The sequence below is a fragment of the Cylas formicarius genome, unplaced genomic scaffold, assembly GCF_029955315.1.
Source record: "Cylas formicarius isolate icCylForm1 unplaced genomic scaffold, icCylForm1.1 PGA_scaffold_1__22_contigs__length_36826433, whole genome shotgun sequence".
Taxonomy (NCBI): Eukaryota; Metazoa; Arthropoda; class Insecta; order Coleoptera; family Brentidae; genus Cylas; species Cylas formicarius.
The window spans coordinates 27,591,074-27,614,900 of NW_026844264.1; the positions used below are offsets into that span (position 1 = coordinate 27,591,074).

The 23,827-nt window shown below is 33.0% G+C and overlaps 1 protein-coding gene across 6 annotated transcripts in view; it reads right to left on the reverse strand.

Moving 5' to 3' along the window:
* The window catches only part of LOC132696665 (pleckstrin homology domain-containing family G member 5), a 160,846-nt gene that overhangs the window by 40,508 nt on the left and 96,511 nt on the right, over window positions 1-23,827 (reverse strand). For all 6 annotated transcript variants that reach the window (XM_060661626.1, XM_060661625.1, XM_060661627.1 and 3 more), the window contains 2 exons: window positions 18,434-18,691; window positions 3,921-4,021 (listed from right to left, as the gene is read on the reverse strand). In XM_060661626.1, coding sequence (XP_060517609.1) covers window positions 3,921-4,021; window positions 18,434-18,691 — 359 coding nt within the window. The remainder of the gene's footprint in view (window positions 1-3,920; window positions 4,022-18,433; window positions 18,692-23,827) is intronic.

Sequence of the window (23,827 nt, forward strand, 5' to 3'; positions counted from 1 at the left end):
TATCATGCACACGTTAGTTTCAAGAAGATATTATAGAACCATATAGGGTCTTAGTAATTTATTAAAAAACACCAATGAAGCAGAGTCAGCGTTTTTTTTTTAATTTACAACATTTTTTGTTGTGTAGTTCCATATAGCAGTGCATAAAATTGGTGCGTATAGCCAGCAATTTAATTATTTTTAAATGGATTAAAACTCTTGCACAAAAGCTTTCTAAATAAATTTCTTCCATAAAATAGTGAAAATCGCGACTAATATCAGCTTACTTTATTTTTTATTCTTGGCGAATTTTAAAAGCCCGTGTACTCCAACGCAGAACTGCTCTATAGAGAAGTAATATACATAGCGATATGACCTTCGCCACCTACATTCAAAATGTCAGTTTTCCGCGGCAATTAACATTTAATTAGAGTTTCGTTTTGGAGAAGAAATACGAAAATTAATTAATTTCTATCTAGTTATTACACGAACAAATAAGAAAGCAATAACGGAAGAAAAAAAAACGCTTCATTTAAAACAAGTTAAGTGATGTTACTTTTCTGAAGAAGCGACTGCGTTGTAATCGATAAAAAGTCACCACTTAAGTATACTACCAAATTTTTACAACTATACTTGAGTAAGGCAATTAGGTCGTTCAAAACTCTCTCTCTGTCTCCGTTAAAATATGGATTAATATTTCGCATGTCGAGAAAATAATTTTGCTTCATCGGGTAAAATTTTTAGGATAATAGAACATAAATTAGCACTGCAATCCTTCTAGAAATCGGGATATATCCATCACCAAACATACGTTTCTACGAATGCGTAATATATTCAATAAAAATCAATTATTGCGTCGAGTCAAGTCAAATGGAGATTGAGAAAGGAAATGGTGCTCGGATTATTCGTAATATGACATTTGCGTAAAGAAGAAATGATTTTTTATTTACGCTATTTACATCTCGTATAGGCTAAACCCTAAGGAAAATTCTCCACTATTCAATATAGTGAAATTGTAAAAATTTTCATACGAATTTTGGTTTATTAGATCGTGTTATTGTGAAATTCGTCCCTATTAAACTGTTTTTTTTTTATTCATATGACGCGTTTCAAGCCGTTTTCATTTAGTATCAAAATTAAATTCATAATCTAACCAACTAAAAGAATCATTGAAAATTGATGTAAATTAATAAATATTAAATTTTAATTTAAATTTGCAGCAAGACCTGCAATTCTAGAATATTAATTGTGCTGTGTCTAGTGGCCATATTCTGGGTTAAACGTTCCTCAGTATTAATGACAAACTAAGGTCATCACTACAACGTCATTTTGCAAGCTATATCTAGCATCTATGATTGGAAAATATTGTTCAGGAAGCATTAGTTTGGCCTAGAATTTATTCTTATATATCGAATAGGGTTCTAAACTTCTCTATAAAAATATGACAGCTTTATTTCTACACTTTAAACGAGCAAAATATTAGGCATAGGTGCATTTCTGAAAAAGAAAGACGGAATAAAAATATCTCATATTCAGCGGGCAACCTGTGGATGGGAATTTAAACGATGCGTTCCTTGAGCATACTTTATCGGTTTTAAGCAGAATTTTCCACCGAAAGCAGTTATGATTTAAACGTTTGGCTTAAGGTAATATCGGGTCGGTTAGACGGCTATTTATATCGCATCTAGTTCCGGATATTGCGCAAATCCCCTTTAGAACCTCTCGACTTTCGGAGTGTTTTCGACGTCGTTTTCTTTTATTCTGAGGTTGGCTTCCTCATAAAAGTAAGATGAAATTTTATCACAAATATAATAAACCAATTTTGTGCAATAAGAAAGTTCCTATTCTGAGAATTGAAAAACTACTTGATAACTGTTAAATATTTAAGACCAGTCCCGTAAGCAAATAGTGTCTTATATTCCGTGATAATAGAGGCAGTGTGCTTTGAAACCTTTAAAAAGATTCTAATTACATATTTTATAAACGCCAGCTTCTTCTTGTTTATGGTATTCTGGTAACAATGCACACTAAATGTAACAATGGTTGCCTATAAAACAACATATAATACAAATAGTAACAGTAAAAAGTTATGACAATTCAGGATTAAGGTGGTATATTACGAAGAGCCACTGTGTGTCAGTCAAAGTGACCCCAATTTTGGTGTCAAACTTGGGGTATACAAAACCAGCGGCTTGTTAATTTCATTAGAGCGTTATTTAAAGCACAGAATACTTTAAATAAGAATACGGCAAATCGGTTTAAGTTTAAGTAAAAGTGTTTACAGCCGGTGTATTTACTATCGGCAGAATCTATAAGCAGCTTCAAGCTACATTTATGTCTTAGAAAAATGTATCCACATTCAAGATCGTAAAAATCACGAAATTATCAAATTGAAATGCAGGATTAAAATTTCATGGAAAAGTAAATTAAAACTCAATTTAATGAAGCACTTCAAGACTGATACAGAAAACATGAGTGTAAAAAATAATTATTAAAAAAAACTAACCATGTAGATAACAAAGCAGTAAGTATTGTTTTTATATGATTCTAAGAATTGTTGATTTTTATTGTAGCCAAAGTAAGATATTTCTGAGAAAAAGTAGAACAAAGAAAATGTCTTTAAGAAATTACTTTGCGAAAAAGAGGAAAGATGAAATAAAAATGAACCACAAAGTCAAAAGTTTTGTTGTTTATAAATAAAACAAGGAAAAAAAAATTAATTGAAACCTTGAATAACAATGATGACTTTTTAATCGTACAATTTTATGAAACCATGAATATACATTGAAGGATAACCAACGAAAAATTCGCGACAGGGATCTAATTTAATTCAATGCCTCTTTTAAGTGGATTTAAGCTGATCCCGAAAACAAACAAAAAATCCTTCCCGGGATTTTGGCGCGCGATGGCAAATTGCTGTGCGAAAAAGCAATTTACGATGCGCGAAATACCAGCCCTTAATATATTTATGTTTAAGTTCGGCATTTTGTATTTTTGTCCTGTGCAGGAAGCGTCTCTTTTATAAATTTAAAACAACATTTTTAATTAAGAATTTATGTTGCATAGTTGTTAAACAAACGAATACTTCCGCCGTTATACGATTATTACTGTGAACGAGGAGGAGGCTACCTAGTTTATGCTTTATTACTAAATTAAAAAATGGTAAGTCACTAACCTCATTAAGAAAATTAACCGAATTTTTATCATATCCACTTTAGGTTTCTAAGTGATAAAAATGGATTTAAAAATTTCAGTAACAACGGACTTATATTCAATGCAATTCGTGGCAGAAATTAAATCGACGGTTGGGCACTGACTATTTTCGAATGCTGCTGTCACCATTACATATGATTAAATTATGCAAATTTTTCAGTGAGATGTATTTTATTAATAAATATTATAATTAAAGAACAATAAAATTTTAGAGAATTCGTGGAGTTTAATTATTTATTTTACAAAACATTTTATCTGAAACGTTAAGTTATTAAAGTTATAAATATATGCTTCTTAAATGCTTAAAAAAGTTTTTGAAATTAAAATGCCCATACGCAAATAATACAATAATACAATAAATTAGATATTATGGACATATTTAAGTATTTTTTTCACAAAATTTGCACCGCAGCCCCAAATAGTTGATTTCGTCAAAATGACTTGAAAAAAACTCTAAACACTTTGAATAGGTTATAGTGAACTTAAAAATTAAATTAACTTCGTTGTGCCAAAACAATGAATTAATCACGAACACTGTGAATCAGTGTAACATATAATAATAATAATAACGCATATTTCAAATAAAAAATGAGGTAGCTAAGTGTTATCAAACATTTTCAAAATTTTAGGACACGCAACTTGCTACAATATGCCGGTCACACTGTCAAATATTTCCTAATTAATCGTACTTAATGTTTAAGTAATTTTTAATAAAACTGGCGACTTACTGTAGGGTGACACCCCTTTGTGCCGGAAAAAATAACTCATTGTCCCATGTGGATTCGTCGCCCACTTCAAAATTCACGCTGAAACATTCGCTGCTTGATTTCTGAAACAAATGAAACAACATGAGTTTTTAATTTTTATTTACAGTTTGCGGAATACTCGACTTCCGCCTTTCTTAAATTAAAAAATTTCCCTGTTGGATTGCATAGCTGCTTTGTTAGCCGTAGAATTTTTATCAAGATGTGAAACGATTTAAACTAACTTAAAACCAAACTTATAATTTACACGTCAATTAACAAAATTTGTTGCTGTTTAATTCAAATGTGGAACTATATTATTTGTTATTCCGCTTTCATTAGTCGGAAATTATTAGGATGCAGTATGAGGATTTTATAACGTCGGATGCTTTTAATTCAAAATGTTTCCTCTCATAATTCTTCAGCTTTTTTGTCATTTTAGAATACTTACAATACTTATAACCTTACCAAAAGAAGATAATTACTAATCCAGTCAACGTAAAATAGTCCGTTCCTCTCTTTATATGGCAAAAATAAAGCTGGAAAATGCCAGCTAGTTTAATGTCTAGTGCTCAGGTTTCAATACCTGTCAATAATTTTAATTAGTTAATTTAATATTATTTTGGCCGGTTTCATCAGCTTCTACATCCCGACGATAAAATGGAATAACACGAACGCAAAAAACGAACGGGCCAGATCCTTTTGTTCGCCGTAATCGCGTGGCGCTGAAAGACCAGGGAATGAAATTCATCATTCGTAACAGAAATAGAATAGTAGATTGATATGATGACTAATCGCATGCACTCCGGAGATTTCAACGTCAGCAAACGAGAACGAATAATGTCGGATTTCAATTTGCGATTGAAGTTTTTTAATATGCAAAACGAAACGGAACAAAGGCGGGACAATAAAACTGTCCTGTGCAGTGTTTAAATCAAATGTTGTCACCCTGGAAAACATCGAAAAATCTGACTTCATTTATCATTTCTAGGAATATGGTAGTAGTCCGATTAGGTAGTAAATTTACTAATTATTGTTAGTATTTCCAACAATGACTAATGATAGAAAAATAAATAAATCCTAGACTAAATTAACATTCTCTTAAGAACGTAATAATACAATGTTTTTTGAGGCGGTGAATCCGCGGTCTAAATTAAGCCACTAGCTGTTGAATAAAAATTTACTTTATTTTCTGGGGATTTAATTCTATATCGGATTGCCCCTTGGAAAAATGCCCAATTAAAATTACGTGGTGTTTAGAAATCTCTGAAATTTTTCTTAGGTCTTAAGATATTTTTTATATATTTATATTAAGAATTTTTCGAATTCTGCAGTTTATTTTTCTGGTTGCTGATATTGGGACCAAGAAGAAAACCGACCTTATTTATTTAAAGCATTTTTTGCGCATCCACCATCAATTTAAATATATAAAAGATTGCAGGATCCTATTCCGATTATAGATGAGCAAAAAACACGATTGACTTAGAAGAATTTTCGGAGAACTAGGAAGAAAAAACATTGAAAATTCCGGGGAAAGATATATAGTGAAGCGGATGTTTATTTCTCATAATAAAAAACTACAGATAACGGAATATATCGGCTGCTTTAATAATATATCAAATCCTAATCCTAATCGTAAGTTTTTGGAACTCGTTTTTTTTAAAGGCTGTGTGGCATCTGTATTATTCCATGAATTATCTTCAAAACGACTTCGCAAGAGAGATTCAATTTAACTTGATCTTGATACTTTATCTTCAACCCGAAATTAACAGTGTATTTTATTTCCTCGCCGTCCTAGTTAATGGTTCATTATGGTTCACATTTCATTTAAAATATCTGAATCGTTACTGACTTCATACGTGTAATTTAAAAATCTGCGTTTAGGATTTAAAAAAAAAATAAAATAAAAAAGTATCTTATTACAGTGGTTGGAGTTTTGCTTATTTCAGCTACCAAACCTTCCTCACGGATTAACCCCATATTACAGATAAGGATCATCACAATATGACTGATAAACACTGAAGAATCTTACGATGTTATAAATGTCGCGAAACTACGCGCCAAAGCACTTAAAGCAATGCTGCTAGGGGGAAGATAACACGTTAAAAATACCAAGTAGCGGAAAGTCTTAACAACAATATCAAAAGCAAATACGCCAAATAACATTGTCAAAACTTTGTCAGCGATAGTTCGGGTGAAACAACAAGAGTCCGAAAATGCTTCACGTTAAATATTCTCTGTGGAAAAGCATTTGCATGCCTATTCAGTCAATATTTGTGTTTAGTTACCATAAACTTGTGAATTAGATAACTTTTTGTGACATTTCTGGCCATTTGAGTTGCTTATTTCTCCTCTTTTCCTTTATATGTAATAAAATCGGCATAACAAGAATACGATCTGTTTATTATTTGGAAGGTGCTTTCGTATCAAGAGTTTGCTGACTACAGAGTAGTGCAAAGGTAAAGTCAAAAATTATTGAGCTGGAGAAAGTGGATACGCAATTATTATGAAATTTCGACAACGGAATGCGTTTCGGGATCCTCTCTCCTTGCAAAATTGCGCTCGCGTCTGCTTAATAGTTCGTAAGGAATTTCCCTTGAGACGTGCGGATGACATTGAAATTTACCTGTTTGTGTGTATATTTGAAGTAACCTGCGATGTGGTTTAACATTTTAAGCGTACAAAAACACAGTAAAATCAAGACAACATTTTTCATCTTTAAAATGTGCCGATTTTCATGTTATATAAATAGAAGGCCAAAAAGCAGCGGCATGACTTGCGAGATACAAAAGGACCCGCCTAATTAAAGGTTGTTGGAAAACATGTCGTCCAAAGGTTTCGTATTTCAAATAAAATTAGAAGCACTTGCCTTTGAAAGTAGGTTTACGGCAAAGGTGTCAGTCACTCTACACGTTGCGATTATTATCATTCCGCAAGGAAAATAAATCATTCCCATTTGGAGGGGAAATCTGAACAATCATTAATCTTTATACTCGATAAGGACCCATTGTCCGAGAAAACGTCTAAAATTTCGAGCTAACACGATTAGTTTTGATTAGTTATTTTTTCAAGGCTCATGATGGCAAAGTGCAGCTCAGCCCTTATCTATCTCTTTAATAATTCACTCCCAACGTAAATTTAGTAAATCAAAAATTTTAAAATGGACACTGGCTTTTTGTAATTTCAAATTTAAGCTCGCACAGTACGAAAAGTAGGTAAGCTATTTTTCTTAAGTATCTTAAGTAAGTTACGCTAATCATTCCTGCGAAAGGATGGTATAAAATAAATAAAAGTTTTAGGATATTAGGTAAGTCATGTACAAAAAAATATATACTACTAAAAAATCAAAGTGAGTACGTATACCAGTTTAAATTTTCATTGCATTTTCTAAACGGTAAATCGAACTTAAACCTCTGGTGAGGGTGAGTATATTACGAAAAACCTTTTTTTTGGACAAAATTTTTGATGAAAAATCAATGAATCCACTAGATGTCATGAAAATAGCATTTCAATTTCCAAGCTTTTAGGCCGCTTATGCAATTTGTTTTACAAAAGTTTCTGACATGCATAATTTTCATATACCTACGAAACTGTACGGACTAAAACTTCCTGACCGAAATACGGTATTATGTTTATATAACCGAGGATCTATATAAACAGAGCATGTGTGTGGACCGTAAACATTTGGACTTTGTGATGCGCATTAAAGGGAATTTTTCGGACGTTTGTATCTACCACATAACCTCTAACAGGAATTTCGTTATATCAACATTATTACAGTTTTCTTCAACAAATGATAACTAGAATGTGCACAAACATGAAAATGTACATAAATCCTTAATTAGTTGCAGGCAAATAGAAAAGAAGTTTAATGAGTTTAAGTAGTCCCTTGCCGCATGCGCCGAAACTCGGTTAGTTGGTTAGTTGTTCACGTCATTTTGTCACAACTTCACCAGGCCCGTAAATTCAACCAGAAACGTACCACAATTGCGTTTAAAATATACAGTTTCTCCCGATAACTACGCCACTGGTTACATTTTCCCGTGATTTTACCGAATTTATGTGCCATTAGAGTACCTTACAACTAATTTATTCTCGGTGGAACCTAAACTAATTACCAAGTGTTACACCCAAACACAACGCATCAAGTTGTTAATGAACACTCCCATAAAATTCGGGCTAAAGAAACTTTCCCAATTTCCTTTCATATCGGAGCTTGGTTGTAATACTGTGATAAATTTATTACCAAATTATTTTTAGTTTTAGTTGGCATATTCGTTCGCTTAAGAACTATATGAATGCGAAATATTTGTTCTTGATGCCAAAATCCACTTTAGGGATAGGATACAGCGTAAGCTGCAGTTAAAGGCAACCCGCTCAGTCGTGAATTGCGAACATTAAGCTTTGAACTGTGATTAAACACATCCTCTGTTCGCGAAATATTTACGCACCATCTGCTTAGGATACGATTTATCAAGTGTCAGGGCAGGCTAATTACACGTGCAAGTATTGACTGACGTTTCATTTCGTGCGTTTGACTGCTTTGGGGTCAACCTCTGGTGTCGACAAGTTGCGTAAAACATTTTTTTCTACTCGCTACTTTAAAATACCCAATTATGTTCGCGAGTCACTTCGAACATTTGGTACTATAGTACAGCTTTGGTAGCGATGGTTTTCGGTCTATTATAGTCATTGATGACCTACCAATAAATAGTTGCGTTAAATATTTAGAAAAGGCTTGTACGAAATTCCTTACGGCACGCTATGAAGCTAATGGTAGTTGTCTTCATCATCTTGTTCTGTAAATTTTGTCAAACAAGTCAAAAATTGTCATTTACTTAAAGCAAAATTAGCTTTGTGTAAGCTAAGTTTACAGAAACTTTTATTTCATTAATTATTAGTTAAATAAATAGTATAGAAAAATTTTGCTGCTCTGTAAGATGGAAAGGTAATAAAATTGAAAAGCTGCGTCATAATTTTTTTCATAGTAAAACAAAGAAAAATGGAACCCTGAAGTAATAATATCTGGATGCAGTGAGGAAAAGTGAAGTAATTATGGAGGTTTCTCCCTAAATATGTCTTATATTTTGATTAAACCTACTTTTAAATTCCGAATAAAATTTTTAAAAAAATGACATAAATTCTTGGTTCACTTAAGTCACTCAAGCAAATATCATGTACGAGATCAAAATCAATAACCCAAAAGTCTGGCAGCCAAATCGTTGTCTGGGGCAATTAAAAATGCTGTTGATAGTTGTTTCACACTTTTCATTCCTTTATCTTTTATTCTCTGGTGTTATTTCTTGTTACTTTCGAAAATCGATGAAATCGAATTTTTCGAAAGTATCTGCGCTCGTATAAAAATTTTATATCTCGGTAACGGTAAGTCCTACGGGATTGCTGTTGGTACAGAGATGATCACCGTCGGAAAAATTTTTTTTTTCTGTATGTCGGTTCTCCGTTCTCGTCTTTTGGTTATTCCTGAATAACTTTCGAACCGTTGGAGCTACATAAGAATAAGCTTATAAGAATAAGCTTATAAGAATTGGCCCTGATCCGACGCCGGCATCCATCTCTTTTCGCGATTTTCGATTGTTTTTTGGACCTTGCTATGAAACATAATAAGTTTCCGAACCTATCAAAAGAGGGGGGGCAGGGTCTGGAAGTATTTAAAAAAAAATTAAAAATCGTGTGTACAAGGGTCTACAAAAAAGACCATTTTTCAGAAACCGTTCACAAGACCGAATCAGAAGTCGCAGAGGAAACGACTCCATAAACTTTCTTTCTTGACAATTTTTGAAAAATATAGAGAGTGCGCCGCAAATCCAAAAAAATTGAAAAATTGGTCCCCCTATTATTGAAAATTGGCAATAATTGCAAATCTGTTTTAGATGTCAGTTTCTTTTACATGACGATATAGTCTGCATAGACAGCTTAATCTTTGGTATTTACGATTTTGAAGTATTGTACAGGGTGTTAGCGATATTCCGTGCAATATTAAAAAACATAATAAGTACTCCAAATTTGCAGCTACCGACTTCAGATTTGGGAGAGAAGTAGAAGTCTGGACCCGCATTTAGATTTTTTAAATTGGGAGCAATAAAATAACGAGAAGCATTTTTTAAAATTTTGTTTGTGGTTATTTTTGCATTCAGAAAAACATCTTTTTCTCCAAAGTCATTCATGCGACTGAAAAAATTTTACATCTGTAATACGTGGGAGAGCCGACGCTATAATATTTGTTTCACGCATTTTTTCGATTATATACAAGGTGTTTTAGTTATGGACAAAAATCCAAAAGACCCTGAAAATTGTTCTTTTAGAGAGTAAATTATTAACCGTGAATCAAAATTCGTACAAACAATAGCTAATCCGTTAAAACAGTGTTATGAGCCGTATCAAGGGCTACAATTTTTGTATTTGCGGTTTTCGTCTATCACATACGCTGTTCGAGATATTTGAAAAAAATCAAACAAAAATTACCATTTCTCGCAAATAGTTTTTTGAAAACTATTTACTCCATTGGAAAAATTCGGATACCAGATTCAGGGCTACATGCTCTTTTTCGAACATTGTTGGAATTATATACAGGGTACGTCGTTTGTGGGCAAAAAATTCTTATAAATCCTAGAAATTTCCACTTTTGTGGGTGAATTATGAAAAACTTTTAAAGATGTGATAATTTGATATGAACAGTATCGTAAACTGTGTCGACAGAGAGTTTAAGGTTTCGTCTATAATACAGGGGACGCATGATATTTGAAAAAAAATATAATTTTAAATTGCAATTATCAGTAGAAAATTTAATATTTACCGAAGTGTGCGGTAACTTTGAACTTTGAACGAAATGTGAAGGACATTTTAAACAGGGTGCATGGACAATTAAATTAAATCGATTTTGCAAAAGTTCCATAGTGGTCCGCAGGAGCACGATAGAAAAACAATGTGTTTCTATACAACACGATGACAGTGACGATTTTTCGAAAGCAATCTTGTTAAATTAGTCCGAAGTGCTGAAAATGATAAGACAAAATAATAGCGTACGCTCTCTTTTTTCAAAGAAGCTTCCACAGGCTACTGTAATATTTTTTACAAAACTTCTAGATTTCCCTTGGTTCGGTTTTTGCTGAAACAGTTTCTGTCAAGCTCTGAAGAAGTCAACAGGATGATTGGCAAAACGTTAGCAAGTTCGACTGAGCAAAAACCGACGCAGGAGGAATCTAGGAATTTTGTAAAAAGTAGCATATCCTCTCTTTTATAGAGTAAGTGAATAGTGACATTTCTGAATGTTAGTCGCCTGCAAATATTTGGGTTCTCAATGCAAAAAAATTTGAATACGACAGACACTTGAGCAGTGAAATAAAAATTGCACCAGCTGATTGTAACGTGCATTTATGGTTTTGCGCTTTCAATTTAAATGGTCGGTTATTTTCATTCATTCCTACGTTATAAACGCATTCGTGGGGATTTCTGAAAACTCCTTTCCGCCATACTTAATTTGAGCGTCGGATCCTGTTCCCGATGCCTTTCGGTGGCAGTCGATTAAGGGCATGCCAAAGTTCCAAAATAACCGTCAGATGCAGTCCCCAAAACCGTTTCGACAAGAAATCGCACACCGTAGCTCCTACTAAGCACTAAGCATCCTACATACCATAACAAAAATTTTAAAGATTGGCAATTTATTTATTTATTTTAGTTTACAGTGAAGACAACCATCAATCATTTTATAGTTGAGCAAGAAGAAGACTGAAAAACAATTTTATAAAGATAAAAACACATAAATTTAAACATCAACTATTGAGTAAAATATCAGCAACTAATAAACAATTTCTCGAGTCCACCACAGTAAGTATATTTTCACATTGTGTAGCTATGCTTTTATACCTATTATACAGGGCTACCCAATAGTCGCGCAATGGCTGTATCAGGAACTATTACACTTAAATTCATGAAATTTAGTATACGGGGAATTCAAATTAGACTGGATCCAATTGTGTCATAGGTAACAATGCCACCCACATTCATGGTTTCCCTAAGCTACCAAAAGTTCTCATTTTACATAGAAAGGGTATGTTTCACTCACTTTACTTTTAAATTATAGATCAAACGTTTTCACAAGAAGAGCAGAAAAGAGAAGAAAACACCGTACGGGAATTTACATACCGCTTAGGACACTGTCAAGTAGCAGGACGACATTTGAGGATTGTAACATAATAACATAAGTAAGAAAGTAAGTAAGTAAAATAAAGATAAGTAACAAAACAATGTTACGTGAACAATACTTAGAATTAGAATAAAAACAAGCCCTTTATATTCAAAATAAGTTTGTCAACTTAGGAAAAAAAGCATACACGTGGCAATATCGGCTATGTCACCATTGGTTCCAACCCAATTAAGAAACCCCCGTATACCGAATTTCAAAAATTCTTATATATAATATATATAATTCCTCAGACATAGGGCCGTTGTGCGACTTTGGACTAACCCTGTATGTCAGGAATTTCATTACGCACTTTTTGTGCGTTTCCATTTTGATTATTCGGTCCTATATAAGATCTAGAATGAATCTGATAAAATTATAATGAGGGGTCTTGTTGCATAATTATGTACCTGATTAGAAAATAAAAACTTTTGTTAAAGTTTTATTTTTTGTTAATAATCTTCAACATGAGTTCTCTAGCTTCTGCCAGATACTCACCTCTCAACAGGGAATTATAAACTTGTTTGACTTTCCAGAGTTAGACAGTGCCTTTAACAGCTTATTTTGCAAACTCAGCAATGAATTAAAACTTGTAGAGGGTCTTCTAAATTCTTCACTTCTTAATCGACTAGTTAAATTGGATCAAAATGTTTTAAATAACATCTTGCAATTATAGAGTGTGTTTAATAATAAATTATTATGGGATAATAATGTCTAATTTACCTATAGCCTCTTTAAAGAATTTACCGACTTCATTCAGTTCTCAGAACGATGCAACGGTGATGCAACGCACAATATAAATAAATACCACTAAATAAATATAAATTTCATTATATTTTTAAAATTATTTCTGTCAATTGACTGGTCTATTAACAAAACGATACTAGAATCTATCGAGTTAGGCATGGTTCATATTACCATTATTTCATTTTCATATATTGCATGACTTTTACTGACTTTTAGTTCTTTAGGGAAATGTGCATTGAATGAAAAATGACATTCATACCGCTACTACATAAATAATATTACTATTACAGAAACAGTCAAAGTCCCCTTGACTTCACATTTATGGCCACTTCTCCTGTTTGCGTTATACTTATAAAATTTACTAATAAAAAGCGGAATATTTTTTTCAAAATTATATGCTGTGTGTATGAGTAATAGGACAGCAGTTGATGGTACTTTTAAAATCGACAAAAAAAATTCATTGAAACATGTAACGACAATTGTTCAGTTTTTAAAATTACAGGTGTTAGATAAAAATATATTTATAGTTTTTTATTAATATTTTTATAAATTCAATAACTCTTAAATTGGAGGTAATAACAAACAGTTTATCTCGTTTTTTAGGTTTAAGCACATAATGTTAATTTAATAATGTAATTTATAATATTTGCTAAAATTCATAAAAGGCAGAAATATTAAAAGCATTAAATTAAACACAATAATTTGCAGACAATTTAGTAAAAAAAAAGGACAAGAAAACCCAACCTAATTTAACAGAAGTTGGGAAAAATACAATGTTCGAAGTAATTACTGTTTTTCTACTCCCCTCTGTAAAATACCTAATTACGCACCGATCTAGCGTGCGGGAAGCGTCACTTTACCACGTCAGTTTCGTTTTCCATGAATCCGAGCCATTTCCGGGATTTTACCGCACCAATTTGGGAGAAATCGGTTGTTTTCGGAGATATTTCCCACGCTTTGAATTTTGACGGTCATGTCAGTGAATGTATTCGTGTTGTTTTGCGAAAATGGACCCAAAAACTAAAGGTCGTAGAAAAAGTATAGTATGCAACACGTTCGGTAAACTTTTTAACTCACTCGTTTATTAAAAACTCGCTCCGCTTGTATCAAATAAACTCGTGAGTTAAATGCCATTTACCGCGCTTGTTGCATAATATACTATTCTCTACTCTCTTTCCCACGTGAGTTTCATGTTCCACAGATGTTTTGGGAATTTTTACCGCACGGCTTGAATTTTAACGTTTATCGCACTTGTTGCATAATATACTAATTACAAATGTTCTGGATTCCTCCTGCGTCTGTTATCTTATCTGTTATTTTAAAATTTCAGGTATGGAACTTAAAATATTCTACACGTGAAACGTGAGTAATGATGTTAGATAGTTCGGCTACGTGCTCCGGAAGAAAACACAAACAACGCCTCGCCGCTACTAACCAGAACTGAACAAGTTGCTGTTTAAATTTTATTGGCCATTTCACTGGCAAAAAAGTAAAACGCTGGCTGGCATAGGCGTTCGATGTTGTGACGCAAGAATGAATGGCCAGTGAACAGACAAAAGCCCCCTGGTGCTTACGTCAGAATCCCTTATTATGGTCCTTGATCTTTGAGCCCTTTTTTAGGAGATTATAGCGTGTTTTTGGTAAGCTCCCGGGATACGGAAAATGATCGAGTTCATTGATTCCTAATTAAATCCAGAGGTTGGAGGGTGATATTCAAGGAACAAGGTTAGGTGTTCGGCTCTAGCTGCATTAATAAAAATTTGGTGTACATACGAATTTGGTGAAGAAATATTTTATAGTTTATTTTTATGCTGCTGTATTAGTCAAATTGTAAGTATTATCTTAACATATACAAAAAGTAAAACGTAAAATATAGGAAACATAGACATTTTCTCTGATATGATACACTTTCTCTAGTTGACATACTAGCCAAATTATTTATTTAGCTTTTAAATACACTGAATTGCAAAAATTGAAAAATCACACAATTTTTCAGTAATTCGATGCCAAATTTTATCCTGCGATTGTTATAGTGTCAATTTTTTTTCAACTGCTCAAGCAAGAATGTTTTAGAGGTTATAGAAATAGAAATAACATACTATATATTAAATTTTTAAAACATTTGGGCTTTCAAATCCAAGCCTCCAAAAAACATATTTTTGAGAATCTGATATATAATATACAATAAACATGCAGTCGCTCCCAAATCCGTGGCTAAAGTGTCGGAAACGTCCGAAGTGGTTTGTGAGAGTGGTTAATGAAGCTGACGTGCCGTGATCTCATGCGTGGAGTTTCACAAGTTGCGATTTCATTTAACACAGATAGAACAAGAGCTTTATTTTTTTTTTGTTATAATTTTTTGCAGATTTAACATTACAAAGTATTACACACATACGAACAGCCACTGACCTTGACCAAAGCTTAAATTGAGTTGGATTGTTATATTTTTAGGCAAACTGAGGGTTCGTTTGTCCATTCTGTGGTGGTGTCATAAAATAAGACTTTGCGCATGCCCGGGTATTTAATAGCATGGAGTATAAAAACGTTCACTACCGCAAATAATAACCGAGATAACCGGCGAAACTGTCGAAAACTACCCCACTCTTTGAAACCATAAGAAACGAAAACCATTCGAATTATTAAAAATTATACATGTTAATCTTACGATAGATGCTACATAATATAGAAAGCGTTGGTGGTACAACTATCACGTTTTTCTCGTAAGAAAAAAAACCGTTTACATTAAATTATTAAATGAGTTTCATTTGGAAACGGGGGCGGAAACAAAATCTGAAAAAGTTCCCCCAGTCGCTAAATCCATTTCCATAAAAACCACGGAACGGCGTCAAAAGAACAAACATATCACTTCGGCTTTTCAGTCTCCCGTCGTATTTTGCTGGCGAAGTCGATTGAAATAGTGGATATCCAAGTCGAAGCCTCCATTGAAAATCAGTGTCATTTCCGTTTCCACGGAGGATATGAAGATATAGCTAACATGCTGCGGCATTATAACGGTTGCTGATGTTTTATATATAGGAAGCGGGAGTAAAAACAATTTCCCGATTATACGGGGTGTTTGGAAAAATTGGTAGAAACCTCGTGGAAGCGAAAGTCGTGCCCAATGGGTCTTGGCCAATATTTCTTAATACATTTTTTCTGATTAACATGTCGGAATGAAACTTGCAAACCATAATCATGTTGGAACATATCAGAGAACAAGCAAAATGTGTCCGATTTGAAAATCTTATTTTTTGAATATAATTGAAAAATATTTATGCTTGTTAAAAGACACGTTTCAAGTTTATTGATTTAACAAAACTTCATTGCGCACTTGAGTCGTGCGGTCGTTTTGCTCAAATTTAAGTTTTGGTTAGATAAAAAGAAATATTCTGTCACATTTTTGATTCAGCTTTGCAAGTGGGGCTTTTGAAAAGCTGATGACGCTTGGCTTGTCAGATTTCAAATAAAGTTATTCAAACTTGCTAACATGCTACCTGAAAAGTCGAAAATCGATTCATTATTTTTAAAAATACATATTTTACGGATTTGTACACACGTAAAAGTATGTTCTAGTTTTGTAAACATATAAAAGTAGATAGTACGTAAGCTCTAGTTTAATAAAGTAGATATCAATTCCAAGATTCCAATGTAAAAAAAAAATCGATCGATTATCTTTAAAGATAAGAATTTAACGAATTTGTACACATGTAAAACTAGATAGTCTGTATGTTCAGGTGTTGGTTAGAATACAACACTGATAAAAATGGACACTCTAAGAAAATCATTATAAACATTAGGAAAACAAACAACATAGTTCGAACACGAATGCTACAACTGATTTGCATAGGGAACATACTTTCACTGTCAAAATTATTTACCGCAATGGAAAATATTCCCGTCCAGAATTGATTAATCGAGCAGACAGGCCGTCGCTAAATTTATGCATACGGTAATTTAAATTTTATGAGTGTTTCGCGGTAAACATCTAGCTTAGAAATTTAAATCCGCTGGGATAAACTGTCAATTCAGTTTTCAATGTCATTAAGAAGGCAATATTTTATATTCGGCTGTTTCATAATCAACAACAAGGGCATAACGGTGATTTGATTGTCAAATAACAGTATGTCATGCCATATATATAGAGTTGTTAAAAATTCTACCTACGGAAGGAAGAGTAGTTGTTTTGTTTATTACATCACTTAAAATTTCAAGACAAAAAGTTTTTGTCTACAGTTGTTGCAGTTTTTGAGGTATTGAGATCAGGGAGATACTTTTTTATGGGTAACGTCTCCATTTTTCTCGCTGAACTTTCTTACCGCGTGCTGTTGGTGGATTCTAAACTGGAAAATGAGGCTTCGCTTTTGTTTAGAACCTCAACCAGCCTCTCGTAATTTATTCGCATCTGCGATCCTTATCGAGAAAAATGAAAATCATTTTCTGGCCTTTGTAAACTTTAATTAAAAATTTTAACGAAACAATCGGGGAAAAGTTGGGCCTTTGACTGGTATTTTTATTTTGACTTTTTGAATTCATTTGAAGTAGTTCCTCAATTCGTAACATTTTGAAATTGGTTTGGGTGCAATCGTGTATTTGTTAATTTCGTTTTAATTGGTATAACGTTCAAATGGAAAATATGCCACGAATATTGAAACCTTAGCACTTTGTTGATGGTTGAAGAAGCGTATGCGTATATATAAAAAAAATATGTTAACGTAATGTATATCCATAAGAAATCTTCAGTTAAGTTAGTGTATAATTGAAAAGTGAAATAAAAAGGTATCTCACATTTTTTCTAAGAAAAATTTACAGCACACAAAACATTTAAAAAAAGTAAAAACCATTATTAAAAGAAAACTAGTATCAGAAATTATAAAAAAAAGATATAATTGAATTAAGTGATGCTTCAATATGGTTCGATGAGGATATTCTCCATCAAAGTTTCTCTAGAAACCAAAAATCCGCATTCTTGAAATTGGGACATAGAAGTGAAACACAGAAAAAGTTTCGATATTGCCAAATTCCCCAATAGCATTTAAACCAAAGTATTATCATTCTACCCATCAAAATACATTATGATTTTGATAGCCAATTTATCAAAAAAAGGATAGTTTCAACATATTCTTTTTAACAGAATTACAATGAATAATAGTGGTCCAGTACCAACTGCTACTGTTACATTTCATTATCGTGCTAGACCTAAGATACACTATGTAACTATGAACTCTAATAAGATGTATACAAGAAAGGTTCTGATCTCACATATAATATCATACCCTAAATATGAGTGGTCCACACCAACAAGTTAAATAAGAAGTTTTATTAGTCAAAACAGGTCTAAATAACTGACTAAATTTTTGTTAGAAACCTGAGCGGGATCCACTTTGATTCTTTCAACCTCAATCTGCTCCACAACCTGCTCAAAATCGACATCGATAATTCCGTGAATTAGCACAGAAAAAACAAGATTGTAGGTTACAATCTTGCCCTTCTTCCCATTTTCATAATTCACGGCTATTAGAAAAATTCAATCATAAACAAAAAAATATATTACCTGTGACCGACTCAACATATGTTTCCTGGCGGGGGGCAAGTCTACATGTGCCGTGCCCCCGGCATCTTGGGGCTCCCTACCTCCGTGCGGCAGACCGCTCGCCGAAGGCAAGACGGAGCTGGCAGTTGCTGGGGGTGGCAGCAGGGGACGCGTGCAATCCGGCTCTGACTTGGAATCTTTGAGCGCCGCCTCGGCCGTTGAGACGACCGCCTGGCGCATCTCCAGGGAGTCCAAATGATTGAGGCTTCTAGAGCGGACCTTGAAGTATTGAAAATGTTACTTTGGATTCGCAATTGTACAGTGCATCCAACTATAGTCTGTCTTGAGAACCATAAAAATAAATTAGGTATTATTGGAGCATTTTTCTGGAAAATTTTATGGAGCAAATCATATTTGGATATTTCCACCATTTTCGACGTTAGAGGGCGATTTGAAGATAAATAAAATATAGCCCTTTTCTTTACAGATGACCTTAAGTAGAATATCCTATTAAATGGTGGTAATTTTGCTCTTTTTAATGAAATATTATAATTGGCGAACTAAACATAGATAAAATTAATAATAACGATTTCCCATCAGTATGTGGGCAATAATAATAATTGCGGTATATAACCCCGTAACTTCCAAAGATGCGGAAATATAAATACTGCTTTCTCATAAAAAATATTGCAATAATACCAAAGTTATAAATGTTTATCTTTCTCAATAAGGGGACAGAAAATTGGCGATGCACTGCACACGAAAGTGTCCGTCATTTTTGGAAATTACTACTTTCTTGCGCTTACGTAAATTGTATTATATTATATAATGTGGTATTAACTATGGAAAAATGGGATATTTTAAGTGCAGTAACTCACAGGGTGGGACAAAAACCGTGAACTAGAGTGCAGTACAGTAAAGTACTCTTTTCTCGAAAAATCTAGTAAAATTGAAAGTTGTGCCTAAATACCAAGTCAATGCAAACCGTTCATCTATTAACTTATTTAATATTATTCAATAAAATCCATTTCAATTAGACTTGTAGAAAGCTAAATTTCCTACTTCCATTATAATTCCCATTTTCACCTTAAGAATAAGTTTTGTGTTTGATGAAGAGGTACTTATTTGCACAAAAGTAAATAAATGTAAATGGTACAAATATAAAATATGTATACTTTAAGTCAAAATTTTTCCAGTTTTATTTTATTGAAAGGAAATTACTTGAGATTTGCCTACAACTTTTAATAAGTAATAAATAACTTTTCTTAAGAATATATTATATTTGTTAATTCACATCACATAGTCATCATATAATAAAGTTGATTTGTTCTTTACCGTGGAAAAACTAAAAAAAGAAACGCTGTAAGCTATATGCTCACGCTCTAGTTCGTCCGATTGAGGTCGTACAGATTAATGTTGGCGGGAATATAAATCAAACTGAAAAATTCCTTTTAAATCAACTTTGCTACCATCTTCCGGGTGCAAACGTTGTTCCTAAAATTTACGATCCGCCAAATGTCGAATAAGAATTTATGGTTCGACGTCGTTAATTTAAAAAAATTTAAATTGAGAAACGCCATTAAATTTATTAAGTTACAGGAAGGCTTCTCTCCCGGTTCAAATTAACTACCGACATAGTTAATCGATTTCAACGAACTTAGGGTGGTCGAGATGGAATTCGAAGCAGTTAGTGCTCTAATATGGCGAATGGAAATAAACATTCTTCCTGCTTAAATCTCTTAAATATAAAATTATTTGCAAAATTGTTAAAGTCGATAATTCCAGTATTAAATAATATTAAAAATCATTTTAAGTCGTTTAGTTTAAGTTTAGTTTAAGTTAAAAATTGCCCCCCCCCCATGAAAAACTTTTTAATTTATATATTTCCATGAACGATTCATTCATTCATTAAATTCTGAATGCCGAGAGATGAAAAAAACTAAGTTAATCTTGTAATTTCCCTGTTTCAGGTATACAAAATCGGCAAGCGAAGGTGTCGCTTATACAAAGGGATATGCTCTAAATTGAACTGGGTTAACCGTAGTTCGCGCGGACGTCACTAGGGCAAATTAGAAAGCAGTATGCTCCAAAGAAACACGATTTTTTTTAGAGCATTGGAGTTCAAAAACTTCAGAGAAAACAATTTTAGATGAGGAATCACAATGCAGAAATAATTATAAAATAAAAAAAAGCATAAAACACTCCGGTTTCTCCGCTTTGTTAGAAGCTAATTTTTTAAAGACATTTCTCATATGTGACACAAACATTTGTCTCAAACAATACACCTCAATGGAATAATCACCACAACCTTTGATTCGCCTTTGGTTTTATGGAGCAGCTGGGAATAGTATATTTCATGGTTACACCCAAAAAATTATTATTATTATTATTAAAGCTCTTCAATTAAAGGAACACCGGAATAGAAATATCGTACACGATTCTATCTCTCCATCCACAGCAGATTATGAAAAACTAGTCACTGTCAAGTTCAGAGATGTTTAAGCAAAGGTCTCTCTGAATTCATGATGTTGAACAAAGCAAGTAATGGGCTGACAATATTGGCTTGTAAAATTGCCAACTGGAGCAAATCATGCACAAATTTCTTGATCCGACAAAACCATGAGCCGTGTAACAAGTAAAAAACGATTTCTAAATGTCTAAAATTGTCTACTGTGTCGATCAGTGCAAAGGTAAACCCAAAGACACTCCTGCAAACATGTAACAAAAACGAGATTTTCCATTATTAATATTTATTTTATGTAACAGTCGTAAAAAATAGAGCCTTATGGTTTTTTTGCTTGTCTCTCGCGGCACAGTAAAAGCTAAATTTATAACGCGCCTGGGACCGTTCTTCTCGATGTAAAAGCCGTAAAGTTCAAAAACCTGGCAATTTGAATACCGCTATAAAAGTAAATGAATCTGCAAATTCGGATTTAACTTTCCCGTTAAAACATGTCTAGTCGCAAAAACTTTTCTTTTTTTTTTTTTGAAGGCGAACAAAAAAAGTTAAGTCGAAACCCGCCTGGAAGGGATTGAATTCGCTCGGTTTTTTCCGCGGTATTTATAAAACGAATTTTTTCAAAAGGGAGGTTGAGAAAGATCGGTATAAATTCTTTTCTGAAGTTTTTATTGGACGATGTAACTTCACGGCAAATCCGTTTCGGCGTCACAAATTTTTATCAAAGCCACGCTCCTCAAAACGAAATCGAAATTAACCTGTTGCGGTGGAAGTACATTTTAAAGAATTCTAGAAATAAAAACACTAAAACATATTGAAATTTAGAATCTTCTTATTATAACTTTGTTAGCCGTCCCGTTTTCTCTTCACCGGTAGTGTTTCGATTAAAAATTGTACACGAGTTGGTTCGTGATAAATGAACCAAAAGCAAAAATTGTGTTGTCGAAATTATTATATTGGGCTATCGACATGAAAATTTGGATCGGTTTTTAAATATATAATCTAGAGGGCGCGGTAATCGCGTTAATGTATGCTATAATATTTTGGGTAGTATGGTTAAATTATTTATTATTAACCAAAAGAAAGCGCTATCAACAACGGTGGTGCCAAGGAGAAATAACAATTTCGGAAACTAAACTTTAAGGTCTAGTCAAGTCATTAATGTGCGATATTTTACTGAGGTATATTTGACTCAACGTAATTTTTTTAGCGGTTCAATTTTGGTTTGATCTTTTCAGGTCGACATATATATATATATATATATATATATATATATATATATATATATATATATATATATATATATATATATATATATATATAACCGGTTTACTTTAGATGTTACAAGTTCTTTATCCAGAATTTGATGATACCATTTGTTTGCAGGATTTTAAGAACTAACATAGAAGCGCAAATAAGCAAACGACCATGTCACTAATCACAGAATGAATATAGCTTAAACTGTTAAAAATTAAATTAAATAAATGAATCAATAATTGATAACATACATTAAAAAACGTCGGCAAACTAACATAGGTTAAATCAATTGTTCAAGAAAGAAAAGAAAATATCATTTTTAAGAGAAATAGCCATTTTTCGTTTTTAATCTCGCAGCTCAAATATTTAAGAAACGCTGAGCAAACAATTTGGTTCGTTTCAAACCAAACAAACCGAAGTAAATGTAATGCTTCATTCGTCGGGGATAGTTTTAGATCAACCATTTATATATTTTCCTTAAGATTGCTGTTTATTCTATATAATCATTTAATTATATTATTTACATTGCGGCATTAAATTTTGAAATAGGAAGCAAATGACATCGACAACTAAGCGTTTTCATTTTTCATTTTTTAATTTTCATTGTTTGTGAGTTATTTATAAAAATATTTATAAAAACCACTTTTCCAGAGTTGTGCGTGTTGGTGATGTTTAATTTATTTGAAGTTAATTGTGCCTTTGCAAACAATGCTATTTTATCGCTGGATGGTCCAGAGTTATACCAACGTTAGTTAGTTAGTACGTATTGATTTGCGATGGATATAAATATAAAGCGCCTAAAATTGTATACAAGATTGATTAGAGACTCACAAGAGAAGTACGTATGTAATAATATTCTAAATTCAAATGGTCAACACAGTATATTATTTAACGTAGTATCAGTGGAAAGTGCAATGTTTTTTTATATTAAAATACCCACCTACGTACTGGTCGGGCGTGCACACAAGTGCCAAGACATCAACTTTGCTAAGCACTGTTGCGAACCCCTTCGGGCTTTTCTGGTATTTTAGTCACGGGTATGGGAGCGATACGATGTTTTCAGTAGTTTTAAACGTTGATGGTATTTTGATATTCATCAGTTCTAATAACCAAAACGTTCATCAACTTCTTCAGACACTCGTTTAATAAACACTCACACCGCTTCTGACAAAATGTTACTAATGCAATTTTATTCGTATTTTTGGGCTTTCTTATTATATAGCTGACGATGACGGAAAAAATCATGTATGTTTCTTAATGTGACAGTAAACCCTTTCGTATGAAAAACGTCCAAGCCTATGAATAACTTCTCATTTTATCGCTGCCCTTCGCCGGAAATGCCTCTTCACGTCTTTGCCATAGATTTTATACTCGACTAAGAACGTATTTCAACAGGCGCCAAGTTTAAAGCACACTTTAAATGCCCGAAAGGGATATCCTTGCTCCGCCTTAAGTGAATACCATTTTTTGGAAGAGTTTAAACGAGATTCAGGTAGATAAGAGATATATTTTAAAACAAAAAATATTAAAGCTTAATACGGAATGCCAGTATCAAATCACCTAATCGGAGTTGCATTTTATTATGGTGCTATAGCGGTTCCAAAGGATAGGACCAAAAGATTGTGTCGCGGTCCTTTGTTTCGAAACTAGTACCTTCAATTAAATTGTAACAGAAACTAACTTTATTCAATTAAAACCTT